This window comes from Periplaneta americana, chromosome 17, assembly GCF_040183065.1.
Source record: "Periplaneta americana isolate PAMFEO1 chromosome 17, P.americana_PAMFEO1_priV1, whole genome shotgun sequence".
NCBI lineage: Eukaryota > Metazoa > Arthropoda > Insecta > Blattodea > Blattidae > Periplaneta > Periplaneta americana.
Genome location: NC_091133.1, coordinates 454798 through 473497, shown reverse-complemented (window position 1 = coordinate 473497; position 18700 = coordinate 454798). Strand labels below are relative to the sequence as shown.

The 18700-nt window shown below is 35.8% G+C and overlaps 1 protein-coding gene across 3 annotated transcripts; it reads right to left on the bottom strand.

Annotated features, from left to right (window-relative positions):
- Positions 1 to 629: 629 nt before the first annotated feature.
- LOC138692654 (zinc finger protein 492-like) lies at positions 630 to 18682 on the bottom strand. 3 transcript variants are annotated; one of them, XM_069815759.1, is made up of 5 exons: positions 18465 to 18682; positions 16710 to 16795; positions 14233 to 14373; positions 6945 to 7027; positions 630 to 4165 (listed from the first exon to the last, which is right to left on the bottom strand). In XM_069815759.1, the coding sequence occupies exons 2-5, from the start codon at positions 16773 to 16775 to the stop codon at positions 2740 to 2742; spliced, it is 1716 nt and encodes a 571-aa protein (XP_069671860.1). In that variant the 5' UTR covers positions 16776 to 16795; positions 18465 to 18682; the 3' UTR covers positions 630 to 2739. The 3 variants fall into 3 exon arrangements, with proteins under 3 accessions (XP_069671860.1, XP_069671861.1, XP_069671862.1); XM_069815760.1 differs by having other exon boundaries at positions 18492 to 18682; XM_069815761.1 differs by lacking the exon at positions 630 to 4165 and adding an exon at positions 5844 to 6764.
- Between the last annotated feature and the right edge of the window lie 18 nt (positions 18683 to 18700).

The window sequence follows — 18700 nt, the reverse complement described above, 5'->3', positions numbered from 1 at the left end:
TCTTCCAAATGTATGGCAAAAAAACTGACGTAATGAACTTTGTAATTTTTCAGGCAGAACACTAAACAATATCTGAGAACAAATTGCTTAATGGACAGGTATGCACACGACAACTAACATTATATAATATTATAAATAAAAGTACTCAATTACTCACAGCAAACATAATTCCTGTTGAGGATGTTGCTCTTCCCCAAACAGCAACAGCAATGATGCGGTACGTAGAAGAATTATCCTCATTGTATTTATGTATTAAAACATCCAATTATACATCAGAAATTTGCTGGTCCACCTGTAAACAGGTCTTTTGAGTTTATCGCTACACATTAAACATAGCCCACAATTATCACAATTGAAAGGCATTTCCGATGTGTGAAGGAACATATGATTTCTTTACAGTTCTCGATCACGGATAATTGTTTCATTAGACATCGCATTAGCATGGTGTCTGACCTCTGTATCGCGGATGATAACGGAGAGATGTCTCACTTGTAAAAACAGTTTACACACGCGTCACATGTGCATACTGTTAACCTGTGTGAATGATTACATGTTTCCTCAAAGATCCCAATTGTGAGAAACAATTTCCACACACGTCGCATTCAAATGTCTTTCTCTAGTGTGAATATGAACGTGCCTTTAAATTCGAAGAGGCTTGAAACATTTTCCACACACCATGCATTTCAATTTTCTTTTATTGTCGGACCATCGGATCTGTGCCCCCGTGAGATATGCGAACTGAACCCTAATTCATTCTCAGCCTCGGTAATTCATTTCTCTCCCTGCATTCCTATCTCTCTCTTTTCTAGCTCTCTCACTTTCTCTCCCCCACTACTCACAATTTTGAGCCTTCTTGCGGGACAGTTTATTTGCACTTGCAGTCCAGTGTTGTCAATTCAACATGAATACTGTAGCAAGGAGTGGCGGCAAAAATATTTTTAAGCAAGTACATAATAGCATTTTGCGATGAAGACAAACAATCAGGTCAATATCTGTTTCCTATAAATAAGGCAACGAAAAGAGCAGCTGTGATCACAGGTGAGGCTTATTTTATTTCAATTGATTACGTAATAAAATTACTTACTCAACTAATACTAATACAACATGTTATGTAATTTATATAGGCAGGTCAGAGCGCCTAATTAAGAAAATCAGGAGAGAGAGAGTCTGTGCAGGAGATGAAAAGCTAGAATCACCAGGGAGCCTTTAATTTTTGTAGATGATATGGACCGATGCATATTAAGAAGAAAGATACAAGAATTTTATACAGCGCAGAAAGAAGTTCCGACAATAAAGAAATTACTGAAGGTTGCGACAGAAGGAATAATTTCCAAGGTTTGGAGAGAAACACTACGAAAAGTGATTGGAGACATGGGATTTAGGTTTAAAAAATGTAGAAATACAAGATGTATTTTGATTGAAAGAAACTATATTTTAGCATGGATGACCAATTATTTATGACACCGATTGACGGAAGTCTGGCAACATCCCTACTCGACAAGGTTCCATGACCAACAGGAATAGAAGGAAGACGGTTGCCATTGTGAAGTAATACAGCTTTCAAACTAAGCTTGGAGGACTCTATGAATAGCGTCCATTCAGTTGGACCATAGTTCAAATTCAAACATTTCATCAAGCCATTAATTTCGCAGCAAACAAGATTGTTTTTCTTCTAAAAAAAAAAAAGGGGAAGCAGATCCCTGTGATGTTGTCTGTACTGTGAGACCCTGACATCACGTTCGAGAAGATTCCATTGCTGTAGTCTAGACCCTAGAATTTCAGCCTTCTCCTTTGACAGGTCAAGGTCTCTAATGAGAACACTGAATTCCGCTTGACTCAGTCTGTGCGGTTTATCATCTTTTTTCCTCAAAATCAGGGTCAAGGGATGTGGAAGGCTTGTTGGGTTCCTCTTCTATTTCCACACTGTCTTCATTTTATACTTCAAACACACAATTTTCGTGGCAGTTTTACAAATTTTACACTTTAAAAACACTTCCAAACCAGAAATTCTGCATTAATTACAACAGAAACAAAATGAAATTCACAGTCACAGCAACAATATCTATGTTTGTAATTCACACACAGCTGAAGAATATTTCTGTTTTGTTATTTGACAGGTGTGCCAACTCCCAAAACAAAATATCCCCCAAACTGAAAATTTGACTCTAAAAAATTAAATGTCACTTTATCGCCAAAGCAAGAGCTAATCTGTCATTTTTATGGTGATTTTCGAATTCAGCAGGTGAAAATGCATAAGAATTAGCTATTTTTGAGCCCGAAACATTTTCATTGTTGACCAGTGTTATTTATGACATCTTTTAATGGATGTCTGGCAACATCCCTATTCGACAAGGTTCGTGGCCTGCTCTTTGACGTGGTGGGAGGAAAGCGGATGGAATGGAGTACAGGTGTTAACTTTTTCAAGAACGACGACAGGGCTGAAGGGGCACAGTTCCGATGGTTTGACAATATCTGTGTGGACCCGTACAAGTTTATTTAAACGTCTGAATTGTGAGAAACACTTTCCACATATATGGCATTTCAATGGGCTTTCCCCTGTGTTTGCGTGCAAGTATAATGTAAATTACACCTTCCTGAGAAACATTTTCAATACACTTCGAATTTTAATGGTCTTTAACCTGTGTGAAAACGTACGTTTCCTTACGTCTCGCCAATCTGGGAAACACTTTCCACACAGATGGAATATAAGCGGTATTTGCTGTGTTTGCGTACATATGTTCAAATTAGACGTTGAAAATCACTTTGGATACATATCGCATTAGAATGGGCTTCGCCATTGCAAATTCGTGCATGTCTGGTTAAGTTATACAATGATGAGAAACATTTACCACACACCTCGCATTTGAATGGCTTTTCGCCCGTGTGTACGCGTACATGTTGCTTAAGAACTCCAGACTGCGTGAAACATTTTCCACACATATCACATTTGAACGGCCTTTCGCCTGTGTGTTTGCGTGCATGGCTGTTTAAGTGATGCACTGATGTGAAATATTTTCCACATGCTTCGCATTTGAAAGGCTTATCGCCCGTGTGAACGCGCACATGTTTATTAAGATCTCCTAATTGCACGAAACACTTTCCACACATACTGCATTTGAATGGCCTTTCTTCTGAGTGTCTGCGAGCGTGTATTTTTAAATTAGACGCTTGTGCGAAAGATTTTCCACACACCTCGCATTTGAATTGTTTTTCTCCTGTGTGCATTTGTCCATGTCTCTTCAGAGCACCAAATCGTGAAAAACATTTCGAACACAACTCGCATCTAAATGGCTTTTCGCCAGTGTGAATGCGAGCATGTGTGTTTAACTGAGACGATGATAAGAAACACTTTCCACACACATCGCATTTGAATGGCTTTTCACCTGTGTGAATGAGAGAATGTGTCTTTAAATGAGACGAAGATAAGAAAAACTTTCCACAAACATTGCAATTGAATGGTGTTTCACCTGAGTGAAGACGATTATGTGTACTTAAATTTGAAGATGCTGAGAAACACTTTCCACACACCTCGCATTTGAATGGCTTTTCGTGTGTGTGAATGCGAGCATGTGCTTTTAAATGTGATGATGATGACAAACATTTTCCACAAACCTTGCATTGGAATGGTCTTTCACCTGTGTGACTGCGAGAATGTGATTTTAAATTTGACGATGATAAGAAAAACTTTCCACACACATTGCAATTGAATGGTCTATCACCTGTGTGAATACGAGAATGTGTTTTTAAATTTGACGACTCCGAGAAACACTTTCCACACAGCTCACATTTGAATGGCTTTTCGTCTGTGTGAATGCGAGCATGTGTGTTTAAATATGACGATGATGAGTAATATTTTCCACATACCTTGCATTGAAATGCTCTTTCACCTGTGTGAATACCAGAATGTCTTTTTAAATTTGACGATTTTGAGAAACACTTTCCACAGACATTGCATGTGAATGACTTCTTTATTGAGTGCTTATCATGATGAATTTTCAGTGCTTGCGATGTAGAAAATACTTCGTTGCATATATTACATTTGATAGAACTATGGCTTATTTCGCCAACGTTTGAACAGTGTGGTACATAACTACCACAATGTGTCAAATTGTATTCTTCACGATCAATGTCTTGTAACTCACTATACTCACTTTGATCCACAGTGCTGAAATGAATATAGAAACTAATCAGTCTGCAGTATAATCAATGTGATGAGATGGAAATATATTAGTCATTACATGACACAGTTATCAATGGTAAGGACAAGGCATCTGCAACTAAACTTAACAATATGGCTATTCAAGGATTCCAAGAAATTGGAGTGTACATTAATATGTGCAAGTCAACATGCATAAACATTGTGAAAGGAAAGCTCCAACGAAGGGAAATGCATACATTCAACGGAGATATTAAAGCACTTTCACCAGGTGCTATCCAACGAACAGATCTTATTTTAGTAGGTTATTTTACGACGCTTTATCAACAGCTTAGGTTCACCGCTGAAAATTAAGCGGCTGAATAAGTCATCGTCGTCTGCTACGAGTTTTCTTGCTAGCTACAACAACAGGCAGCAAAGGTGTATGTTGGATAGGAAGTGCTGGAGTCAGGGACAGATGTTTCGTGACATGGTCACCAAGGTCAACCGATATGACTGCATGTGACTTTTTTCTATGGTGCTATCTAAAGGACCGTGTGTTTGTACCGCCTTTGCCACGTAATTTAGAGGAACTAAAAACCAGAATTCGAGAAGCTGCCGCCACGGTCACAGAGGATATGTTGAAAAGGGTATGGGAAGAGTTTGATTATCGTTTGGACATCTGCCGAGTCACTCGTGGTTCACACATTGAATGTCTGTAAGGTGTAAAACGATCTTTGAGAGTTTGACTTTAAACTGACGTGTGTTTGAAAGTGATATCATCAGTAGTTTTTGTGTAATAAAATATTGAAAGTGTTACCGGACTTCTGATATGCCCTGTATATCAAAACACAATGTCTCAAAGTTTGTTGGACAATATAATTTCTCTTCATTCGAAAGTTCAATTTACTGAAGAAGATGAAATAGATAATAAATAAAACAGATTGCTCTTGACTGCCACAGGCTACAAAATAAAATAAATAAAATAATCTTGTTGAAATTCTAAAGCAAGTCCTATGAAATAGACGTTGTAATTTCGAAACAGATCTCAAAGACGACTGGAAATTCACAATATTCTGTGGTTTTATTCAGTTCAAGACGAAGACCCATCCGTTTTTGTCACTTAAGACACTGTTCTCTGTTTCATAATCAAAAAAGCCATGTCAGATAAATTTACCTGCACTTCATAATATGAAAATCTGCAGTGAAGTATGAGCACAGACACAAAAAGCTGCAGCTAGTTGCTGCTGAAAAAAGTAACTCAACCTTTAAGTACAGAAGTACAGACTGGCAAAACTTGTCACGGCTTTCGCAGCAGTCGAATTGTGCAGCACGAAAAACAGACGACTAGCAAAATGCACAGCGATTGCAGCCGCAGTATAAATGTTGCCAGTCAAAGTAGTGACGTAATTGTACCCCAAAAGAGATCATAGTTCTCGAATGACAGCAGAATAATAAAGCAGCAGATATAGTACGAGTTGTACTGTGTTGCTTTTATGGTAATGATAATTTTAGTGGATCTTATTTCCGTACCAAGACATATTGAAGCGTTAATAAGGTTAACCACAAAAATATAGTAGATAAAAATAGTATCACATATGACAAAATTTATTTCATACGTCTTCATTAAGGTATATGTACACCTTTACATAGAAAAAATTTTCTTTTATATAATTTTGCTCTGTAAAATTTTGATACAATTGAGAATGGTACCAGGAAGAGAAAGTGAACAGATCCCTTGAAATTGTCTAAATTGTTTTTAAAAATTATTTTGTTTATAATTTTGACATGCAGTTTATAAGATAGAGCCACAGTTTTTCACTGTTTTATAGCTAAAACCATTCTTTAGTGCCTGACATAAAGCTATATTTCATTCTTATTTACATTAATTAAATATTACCATTTATGTAACTTGCAATAATAATTTATGTTGCATAAATCATGTAAAAAAATCCATAGATAATTATTATTTATATTAATGTTATTTTACTCATTGTAAGGCACTGGGGGACATTTCAAGCTTCAAAATGACACCAATATCTTCTAGGTATCATCATATTTGACTGAGATATCATGTTTGAAACAATTAAATATTCTAACATCACTATATACAGGAAATGAGCCACAAACTTTCAGAGCCTAGAAGACTACTGATCATATGTCACCCTTTAAGCAGCTTCATGTCGGTCCAGTTTCAGCTTCTTTCTGCCTCTCAAATACCTCCGCCTTGTTTTAACTTCAGGTGTTGAATGTTTTTTTTTGGCATTTTTTTGTCCCTATTTCCATTGATGCAACAAATCCTGCGATGGTGTATGTACCAGGGTTTATGCCCATCCTCCTCAGAATTATAATTTCTACATCTGAACTCTTAATAAAATGACATACAACATCATTGGCACACAAATTTAGAGTTTTATGACTAACAGTAAAAGATTATAAATTATTTCATTGTGTAAAGTTTTTTTTTTCAATCTAATGATCATACCCAAATATCTATGCATCTATTTCGGGACTAGAAAGAAGTTTATTTTACAAGCAATGCTGGACGAGGGGATTGACTGCTATGAAGATCACTCCAAAGGTAAGTGACCGTGGCTGATGACGCAGCATTTTGGAAAATGGGACTTATCTGAAAAACCATAAGGCATAAATCGAAGATTCTTATATCAAAGTAAAGAGGAGAACATTCTATATTAAAATAGTTATAATTTGAAAATTCTAATTTTTCATCATTTTTTGCGTTTTCTGGTTGTACCTTAAATGAAGTACAGAAACAATGGAAGAAGCAAAAGAAACACAATGTACCTACCTGTCAGTCAAAGCTTCATTCTCTTCTGAAGATAAGTCTTCTAACTGTGCCTGGTGAACTGCGTCCTCATCCAAAAAATCTTCCTGAAAAAGTGAGTAAATAATGAAGAGAGATTTAACAGACCATATCAGTCACTGATTTCCTATATCATACACCTCACTATTTAAATCCAGTGAATCCAATCTAACTTTTCGATAAGGCTATATTGACTTTCACACAAAATCCAATTGCTTGCCTCGATCTCCATTGATTTACGGCCTTCATATACCCTTGTTTAAATTCAGGATATTTGCTTTTATTGCAACCCGTGGAAACCAAGTTTTAACATCGAAAATATGTGCTTATCATGTATAAATAGTCTGCAAAAAAGTAACGAGAAATTGCAACAACATTTGAAGTAAAGAACCAGTAAAGAGGTTATATATTGGAACATTAATATCGTCGTTGTTCCTGCAATAACTGCTATGTGCAAAATATATAATTTTTCAGTAGGAAGAAAAAACACATTTATTCATCCTATGGCAGCCGTACATAGGAGACTGTGAATTCTTACATTATCGAAACAAAGAAATATAATTACATACAGGAGATTTTTATTATTTGCAGTATCATTATTTAAGATATTTAAAAGAGCAAAAACCTGAAAATCGATAAATATGTCACATAGGAGTTATTGCAGGAACAAAGACGATATATTTCGCTGTTGAAAATTTTATTTTCTCGAAATGCAGGCTCTCTAACAGAACATAAGAGCAGAAAGTAAAGGTATTGCCACCAAACTTGCAAAATTAACTTCTAGTTCTGATTGTTCACGTGTATTCAGAAGATTTATAACGTGGAATTTGTCATTGTGCAAGCTTGTAAAACAATTGATCAGGCCAGTTTCGTCACAAACAACCAAGGTCATGGGCTTCACGGTCATTTTTCCCTAGGAAGTTTTCACTGGACATAATTTCCCGGATCTTCCTTCCTAAAACCACTTTACACAATTGTTTTGCCATATAAATATTTTCCTCGTTATGTCGAAACCCAATAAAAATTACGGTACTGTACTTTACTTTCACTAAAATTTATTAACAAACATAAAAAGTTTTAATATTCTTCATAGTATGAAATTACTCAGCGTCCTTAAATATTCTAAAATCCTGTCTTCCTCCTCATAAGTATTATAATCAGAAAGAATAGAACGTATTCTTTGCTGTACTTGTAGCCACTTCCTTTTCCGTTTTCCTGTTACTAGCTCTGCACTATATATTGACTACATCCCAACTCAAGCTACTAGCAACAGGCAATTATAATGAACTAAGTAACTAAAAGAAACATACTGGCTTTTAAGGAACCCGGAGGTTCATCGCCGCCCCCACATAAGCCCGCCACTGGTCCCTATCCTGAGCAAGATTAATCCATTCTCTATCATCATATCCCCCATTAACTTACTTTATGTCATATTTAACTTATTTTATATTTTTGTTTTCATATTTTCCGATAATGGTATATCTATTATGTGATAAGTTGAGCTATATATAATCATAATTTTCCTTACTGTGTGTTCTTAAAAATATTGTATTCATTGTACGCTTTGTGTTGCACTATTTTATTCCTACTACTATTAGTATTATTACTATTATTATTATTATTATTATTATTATTACTATTCTTATTTTTCATCATTACTATTATTATTATTATTATTATCATTAATTGTATTATTTTTTTATACTTTGTACATACGTCTCATTTATTTTGATCTACTGTTCACATTTTATTATGCTTTTTTTCTTTATTTCCGTATCTTATATATTATGCATGATTTCTACTTATTTTGTTTACATTTTATTATTATTATCTTATTCAGTTTTGTGAGTAAAATTGTAGTGTACTTTGTAAATTTGTAGCGTTTTTTGTAACGTTTTTACTCCTGGTTGAGTGTTAGAGAAGGCCGTATGGCCTTAACTCTGCCAGGTAAAATAAATCATTATTATTATTATTATTATATCCCACCTCCTTCAAATCCATTTTAATATTATGTTCCCATCTACATCTCGGTCTCCCTAAAGGTCTTTTTCCCTTCGGGTTCCCAACTAACAATTTATATGCATTTCTGGATTCGCCCATACGTGCTACATGCCCTGCCCATCTCAAACGTCTGGATTTAATGTTCCTAATTATATCAGATGAATACAATGCGTGCAGTTCTGTTTTGTGTAACTTTCTTCATTCACCTGTAACTTCATCCCTCATAGCCCCAAATATTTTCCTAACCACCTTATTCTCAAACACCCTTAAGCTATGTTCCTCTCTCAAAGTGAGAGTCCAAGTTTCACAACCTTAAAGAACAACCGGTAATATAACTGTTTTATAAATTCTAACTTTCAGATTTTACGACAGCATTAACATTCCAATCTCAAAACCTTATTCCTTTGCTGTGGTCGTGCCAGAGAATCAGTCCTATCCCGAGGCTTATTTGAAGGATCCCTAACAAGCTGTGTTTTACGGTGATGGGTTGTTAGACTTTCGCCCAACCCCCAAGCTGGAGGAACACCCCTCATCGGCTGTCCGCGACTGCTTATTTAATATATTCACAGCTACCCTCCATATCTGGAGGCCGTCTCCTCGATCCGCAACCTGAGGACGCGCCACGCCGATTTATATTGAACACCGATCAAAATATCCCTCATTTTTCATGAAAAATAAGAACTGAATAGATTACAGTGGACTTTATGTTGTCAGCAAACAGCTGGATACGTTAAGAAGATTGATTGATAACTGTTAGTCCAAGAGATAGTTTGGTTAACAACTGTTTATGTGTGGCTTTGTTCTTTTTGAATCTCTGCGAGAGCTACATATAAGGAAGGGTGATGCTTGCCCACAACTGTTTGTGTCATGATTCAGAAACGTGATTCGTGCGATGTTGACCATGAATTGTTGCATGATAACAATTCCACTGTTCTGGAGAGTATCTCGGTTGGACATGACGTCTTCTTCCTCTTCTTGGGTACCGAAGATGTATGGGCTATTCTATATGAAATCGATCAGTAAAAAACCTCGCATTTTTTTTATACTCTAACTTTTTCCCTATTTATACAAGGTGCTGAGGGGATTGCATTTTCAAAAATATACTATCGAAAGTCAAACGGTTTTCCTATTGTAGAGCGACAAATTTAGCGTATTATAAAAACAAGCCTCTTTCAGCGCTCAGAACTCTGGAACCATTTACTGCAAAACATTGAACGAGAGCTTATTTTGAAGCTGACATTTGGTAGGTTATGTTAAGAAGTAATCCTTATTTTTATTGTACACAGAGAGTCAAATAATCTGATTTTACTTATATATTATTTTAATGTACCGAAGTACATATGATATTTCCATGCAGATATTCTGCGTCATCATACGATGAAAGAGTAATGGAATGGAGAAAAATTCTCTCCGGCACCGGGATTTGAACCCGGGTTTTCAGCTCTACGTGCTGAAGCTTTATCCACTAAGCCACACCAGATACCCACCCCAGAGTCGGACAGAATCGTCTCAGATTAAGTTCCAACTCTTGGGATCTCTCTAGTGGCCGCCCTCTGCACTACGTCATAGATGTCTATGAACGTAGGACTGAAGTCCATAGGCTTTTTGGTCATTTGTAAAAATGTAAAAAAGTATTGAGAAAAAACCTTGCATTATAAAGAGGGATTCGGCATTGTTTGCTTAGTGGCTGGGCAATAAGTTTCGAGGGTATTAAATAAATTATTTTCACACGCCTAGACTTGAACGGCGCAGTACCGCAGAGAGCTGAAGATAAGCGAGCGTTGGGCGTCATTTTACTCCTGTGTTTATGAAAACTTGTGATAATGCTAGCCCAGCCATGGCTGCTAGACGACACATCACATGTTTGTCTCCTGGCCTTGCTTGTCTCGGCTAAGCCCCCTTCTCACAGTCAGCTGGTTACTTCACGCGCGTACTATTTATTTTCTTTATTTGATATTTTCAATTCTTTCTTATCAACATACCATCAGTAAAAAATATGTGTTTATTTGCACTTCCAATGTGGAATCTAACTATGTATTTTTTAAATATTTTTTCCTAGCCTAAGGCGTCTTAATGAAGAAAAATCTAAATTTCTCCATTTCATAAAAAGTAAGAAAAACTGTTTACAAGTCAATATAAACTTTAATTTCTCAGAATCAAAATAAACCATGATTTTGATCATTGGGTGAAAGGGTTTCGGAGCTACAACAGTTTAAAGTTGTCAATTTTATGAAAATACGATAAATTTAAATATTTTTTAATTTAAACACTATGAAGTTCTGATGCCTCAAACTTTGCACAAAGCACTGTATCACAGTTCTCTACGTACAAAAAAGTTTCATTGTATTTAGAAATTGTAAGGTCAATTTTCTCTATATTTCGGTCGATTTGAGATGGAATAGCTCGTATGTAGTTTTGAAGTACGCTGCAATTTCATTAAGTTCTTCAGGTAATTACTCAATTATTTGAAGCATCTAAAACATCTTCAATCGGTATGAACATTGAATGCATTCTATTCTTAATGATCTGTCATTAGGCATTGTAAATGGCTTGTAATCGTTCGCTTTGTATTTTAAGGAACACTCACTGGCATAAGTGGAAAAAGCAGCAATAGATTTGGTATTGGAAAAAACTGTAAGTGCGGAGTTTATAATGGCAAAATCAAAATCAAACATAATTCTAGTTGGGGAGAGGGTAAACTGCATTCCAAACCTTTCAACTACACGTCTTACTGCCTGGAAAACCTTTAAATATGCAATTTGATTTTTTTACGACAGAAGAGAGTAAATAAACGGGAAAGAAATTGTAAGATTGTCATTCCTTGTGGATACAATCCCTAAAATACTGAAAATTTGTGTAAATATGTTTGGAACGGTTTTAAACGTATGTCAAGGAATAAAGTCCCCGATTTGAAGAAGAATCTCCACACTTCTTCTTGTTTTTTTTAGTAGGTTATTTTACGACGCTTTATCAACATCTAGGTTATTTAGCGTCTGAATGAGATTAAGGTGATAGTGCTGGTGAAATGAGTTCGGGGTCCAACAGCGAAAGTTACCCAGCATTTGCTCATATTGGGTTGAGGGAAACCCCCGGAATAAACCTCAACCAGGTAACTTGACCCAACCGGGAATCGAACCCGGACCACCTGGTTTCGCGGGTAGAAACACTAGCCGTTACTCCATAGGTGTGGATTTCTTGTTCCAAATACCAAAACCCGCTGATTGTCAGGTTCAAAATCTTCATCTTCAAAGGAATTATAGTTCTATATTAAAAAAGTATCTCCGTTCAATGTTTTCTTATATCTTTCGAGTAATTCCCTTAAATCACTCTATGTTTTTGGTTCAGGTACTTGATCCCTCCTACGCTCTAAGAGTCCTTTTTAAGTTTTCACTTCCAGGTAAATGACATAAAACGCCACATGCAACTCTCGGTGATTCTATCGAGTCAATTGTGATGGAGTTACCTCGGGATATTCCTTAGCTGTACCCTTTAAACGATGGCAAGTTCTCCCTGAACTTTCTCATGATCACGTGCAAAGGCATGATTTCCCTCTTTAAGTGTAATAATTGCATTCCCAGAGCTATTGGTTACGTTAATTATTGTTTTACATTTCGGTTTCTTGTAACATGTCCAATACTCATTCACCTCTCTAGAATCTCTCCTGTGATATACAGTACGCCCCCACCCCAATATGAGGTTATAATTTGAGAAACGTTAGGCATTTTATTTCATAATTTATAAGAGCGTTTGATATTCCACTTGAAAAGTTTTCACTGCTTACAACTGTTTCCATGGAGAGAAATGTAAATGTTATAAAATTGTATGAATTAGTTGAGGGGATAAACGGTATAAGGGACAAAAGGTTTTTGCGGGAAAAAAAAAAACTGCAAGAAAAAGAAAGTATTAGGGAATAATTGTTGTAGGGGAAAATGATATAGGGAGAAAACATTTTAGGGAAAAACTCCTTGAAAAAAAATGACCGGGAACGATGTTATGGAGATCCAATTTCGTAGGAATCGATATGAATGCCGATTTTGTAACTGCAAGTTCAGAACATTATAAAATATCTGGATATGTAACATGCGCTGTGAAACAAGTTGAGATATTATTATTATTATTATTATTATTATTATTATTATTATCATTATTATTATTTCCCTATTTGTAACAAAGTTAGAGGACTTCCAAATCTTTTGCGAGTTTTGTATAAGCCTTTACATTTGTTTGAACCCATCATTCAATGTATGGCATAGTAATTGCTAGATCTAAAAGAAAAAAATATATAAATAAAACTCATAAACTTAAAATGAAATCTGTTTTTAGGCAGAGGTATTTCCAGTGCATTCGAGATAATTCTCTGTTCCCTGCCAGAAATACAGAGTGTTTCCGAGGTGGTGTTACAAACTTTCAGGGATGAAGGGCACATGTATCAATTGGAGATAAGGAACCATGGTCCGGAAATGACTGAGTCGAAAAGTATAAGCAAAAATAGTTGTGTGGAAATGGAATTGTAATTTGGCACCACGTGCCCTCCTTCCCTTAACCTTTGGAACAGTCGTGGAAAGATGGTATGGGCCGGTTGTCTCCTACGTGGGTACTTGCCCGATACAATCTGTGAGCTTGTCTACTGTTCCCATTGGCTCATCCGTATTCGAAAATCAGGACTGCTTATTCCGCTCTCGTGTACTCCTTCATTTCACTAGGACTGATCGACTGGACACTGCAACTTGTACACATACACTGCTGTCTACAGACGTGCATATCAGGACCGACCATGTCCATTACACATTAACCCATCTGCATTCCTTTACTGTAATTTCCTGTCTCCACCCCTCAGACAGCGCACTGAATGGAATACTGTAAGTAGACAACGTAAACAACGTCACATGAATGCAGTATGTGTAAGATGTACAGATAAATACACATAAATAAGGTGTACAGAGGAATAAAATTATTTAATTTCCACACATCTATTTTTGCTTGTAACTTTCGACTCGGTTATTTCCGGACCAGGGATCCTTACCTCAAATTGATACGCGAGTCCTTAGCCATCATCCCTGAAAGTTTGTAACACCAAGTCGGAAACACCCTGTATAACTGCGAATTATTATTATTATTATTATTATTATTATTATTATTATTTTATTGCAAATCTAAAATGAAAACTGGCCAATTTGTGAACGTAATTGTTAATGGAAAACAGTTAAAACAATTCGACACTATTAAACAGTCTAATATATAATAAAATGTACACTGCCAGTGAACCACTTACATCAACTTCAGATTTCACCGCATGAAAGGTAAAAGGGAGTGGTGTGGTGTCTTCAACCTTTATCTCTGATTTGATAAAGTAACTCTCATCCACGCATTCTGGCTTCATGCTGGATACTTCTAGATGCGATAAATGCTGGGCCTACAGGACAAAAATACATAATGAATAATCTATTAGTTATTTTATGCTCGACCATGCCGAAATGTACTAATTATACACCTGGCAGCAGCCCTTTAATGGAACTCATTAAAGTACACCTAATCATTAAAGTTCAGGTGTTCCACCAATCAGAAAATACCATTGTAGCAATATGAAAGCGCAAGTATCGATTATTCTCGGATATGCAATCGAAAGACAACTAGCGCGAGATTAGACAAAGTAAAAATGGCGGACACTAGTGATAACGAGCTGCAACTAACACCGCCGGAAATTTCGGCAAAAGCACTCGATGTGACTAATAGCTTATTAACTTATGGTCAAGTATAAAAAGTCGTATGAAACTTGACTATAATGGTAATTAAGACGCTCCTACGAAAATTATGAAACTCGCATGCGCTCGTTTCATAAACATACTCGCGTCTTAATTATTACCATTATAGGCTCGTTCATAATGTACTATTAAAGATGACGTTACGTGAAACAGTCGCCAATCTGCTTCTGCATGGTAATCATTGACTAACAAATGCACGTCACTAACAGATGCAGATTTAAAAACAATGTACGTTAAGCTTTTCCACATATTTAATAAAAGTCACAGTTTTACTAGTCAATAAGTCGTAGCATGTACTCCACAAATACTAATCAAGTGAGTGAGAAAATGTTACAGTTGTAGGACATCGGAAAGCTCCTGCCCTGAATACAATTATGTCTTACAAATTATAATTCAGAATAAAATGTTGGCAATTTCCTAGAAGATGGGCAAAATCCAACATGGCTGACGAAATATACCAAAAACGTTCTGCCAACTATGAAGTTCACATACCACCAAACATAATAAAATCAGAGACGGAAAATCAAACATATTTATATTTTTAAAGAAGAATAAGCCCTTAATTTTCCAACTTCGATTTTTTTGGTGTTTAGTGGCATTCGAATTTCATAGTTGGCAGTACTTTTCTGGCAGTTTTCGTCCGCACTTTACTCCCACAAATCACTAAAACACACACACACACACAAAAAACATAATAATTCATCACCTTTTCAAACAAAATTCACACTTTACTCCAAAATATCACTAAAATATATAACAAAACATAATAATTTATCATCTTATGAAACAAAATTCAATCCTCATTGACGTCTTCAACGACAACCACTTCACTTCCAGTATATGACATAGGCTTCAAGGCAATCTAAACTTAAAAAATGCAGGCAGAAAAGAACTAAACCAACACTTTGTCGTACAGTCAAGTTCGCGTAATTAAACCATGTATTTACACAAAATGAAATTTTCTTCGAACACTTATTAGGTCTTAACTTACATGGAAAGTTCAGTAAATAATGCCTTGAAACCACAGAAACACAGTTTCCTCCTCATCAATCGTCACAATTCTTATTCACCAGCGAAAGAACTGAACCAAAATCGACACAAATATAATATTCTGTTTATGTTCACACATCTGTCACGAAGATTATAAAATGACAAACTTTCAAAAGCTTCAGTATCAGACACAATACAACACCATTCACGTCAAACAACCAAGAACAACTGACAAAGTCATTACCTATTCAAAATTACGAAAATTCTAAAACAAATGACAACTATGATTAATCACATCGAAAGTAAATCACAAAAATCATAAAATGACAAATTTTCAATACTTTTAGCCATCAGACACAACACAGGCTAACACCACTCACGTCAAACAACCAAGAACAACTGATAACGTCATTACCATTCAAAATTACGAAAATTCTAAGTTAAATGACAATTATAAACAATCAAATCGAAAAAAAAATCACGACGAAACCTAGTATAAAAACTAGACCTAACATAAAAGTCACTAAAAAATCACTACTAACATTTAATTCTAAAATAAAAAAGTTGGTAATACTTACTGCATACAACCAGATGCTCGTCTTCTATGAAATTATCGAAATTTTATAGGTACAGAGTAAAATCTCTCTCACATAATATTCAAGGTTAATCTAAGTTTCATATGAAGATACCGAAAAGAAAGCTAGTTGAGCTGTGCAATATAGTTTTGGGAGCGGATAGAATTAATAACTGTGGCTCTGGATTACTCACTCAAGATGCAAGGTGAGCAGAGGTCAAACAGACTAGCTGAATTTCGTGTGAACATTTCTTCCCATTGGGAGAATAGAACCAATGCCAGACCAATACATGACGCTGTATACCACGAAACAATAACAAGGAATATTAATTTATTGTAATAAATATAAAGCGTGAAATAAATGCTTTTCTCCACTGTTCGACAAGCACACGAAGAAATATATAGTAATACTTTTATGTTTACCTGTGATGAAGCCCTATTCTCTTCTATTTTGTGTGCTTTATCGTGCGGATCATCCTCAGGTTCCATCTTGGTTAAATGCAGCACAACTGAAAGAAGAGGTTATTTATTTATTTATTTATTTATTTATTTATTTATTTATTTATTTATTTATTTAGGCTATTCTGGTAGAGTCAAGGCCATGAGGCCTTCTCTTCCACACTACCATAAGTAAAATTCATATTGAAACAATGACAAAAATAGGAAAGTCATACTTAAATATAATAGTATATTATACAACGAGCTTATAATGGTAGTAATTAGGACGAGCGCAAGCGAGTTTCATAATTTTCATACGAGCATCTTAATTACCATTACAGTCAAGTTTCATACGACTTTTTATGCTCGACCATATTCCTAACTTCAAATTATTCATAAGTATTCATGTTATTCTTATCAGACTGAGGAGCGGTACTGACCTTGTGCAATACCTCGTAAATTGTGAGATGTGCGCAGACGCGAAAGTATTGATTTTTCCGAGAAACAAATGTCGACATTGACCTTGATATAATCTAGAGAGTTGTCTTTCGATTGCATATCCGAGAATAATCGATACTTGCGCTTTCATATTGATACAATGGTATTTTCTGAGTGGTGGAACACCTGTACTTTAATGAATAGGTGTACTTTAATGAGGTCCATTAAAGGGCTGGTACCAGGTGTATAATTACTACATTTCGGCATGGTCGAGCATAAAAATAATTTTCATGCACATTAACAAACTTACATGGGCTATAATGAAATATTAACTAAACATGATACATAATTAAGTTATTTACAATTCATATCCTAATTCTACTTTATGATAGGCCTAAATGACACTTTATATACACACAGAATAACCTATAAAAATCGGCTAACAGTGACAAATAAAGTTCACGTAAAAGTATGTAATTCTTAATATAAATTGATTAACTGTTCGGCAATCCCTGACTTCACGAGGTAAGGAGTTCCATAGGCGACAAATTGACAATGTGAAAGAGTATTAATAGCAAGAGGTACGATGACGAGGAATGGATAATAAGTGTTCGTGTAGGCTTCCGTGGCTGGTGTACATGGTCTGTGGATAAGCTTCGGGGCTTCTACCGCGTTGTCTTGATGTTGGTGGCCTTTATAGTGATAATTGCGTTTATATTGTACAATAAAAATTGAAATGTGTCGCAGCTGGGATAAAAATGTTCTAAATAGATTTTCAGCGCCACAATCCCAGTGATAAACGTGTGAATATTCGTTAGGAGTCGGTTGGAAGTGGCAGTAGAGTAATAAAACATGACCAGTAACTTTAAGAACTATAACTCTCTTCACTACATACGAGTACTCTACATGTCTCTACTTATTATTACTATTTGGGAGAAGCAATCCTCCCATATGAACGAAGAGGGATATAGCGGAAAATTCCACCCGCTAGTAGGCTATACCCACTATTAACAAATCAATGTAGAACATCAGTTTAAATATCGGATGATACCGTTGTTTGTTGTTGTTTAGTCAATTGTCAGAAGACAGGTTGGAATTTCATAAATTACATAAATAACGCATCAATCATTAGGCAACTAAGTAAAGAGATAAACGGGTGGGTTGGCCAGTTCGTTTACCCCTCGTTTAATATTAGTGTTCCACAAACTAAAACGTACCACCAGAGATAATAGTGAAACAGATGTAATTAAAACAGAAGTATGGTTATATTCGAGACAGAAGTTTATGTTGACTTATACGTACATGTTAGAGGTAAAAGTTGGAAGTTACCTCTTTCACAATTGCAAAACCAGATAAACAAATATGGAACTATCCACCGAAAGACTACACTTTACAATCTCTGCCTGGCCTGGACTGTCAGAATTCAGAAAGAATGAAAATCAATGATGCTGTGAAATGGGCCGACAAAACGGATCTCACTGCTCCAGAGACGCACTGTCGTCGTGTTAGCCAAAAAGCTTTCAAGAAAAGAGTTTGTA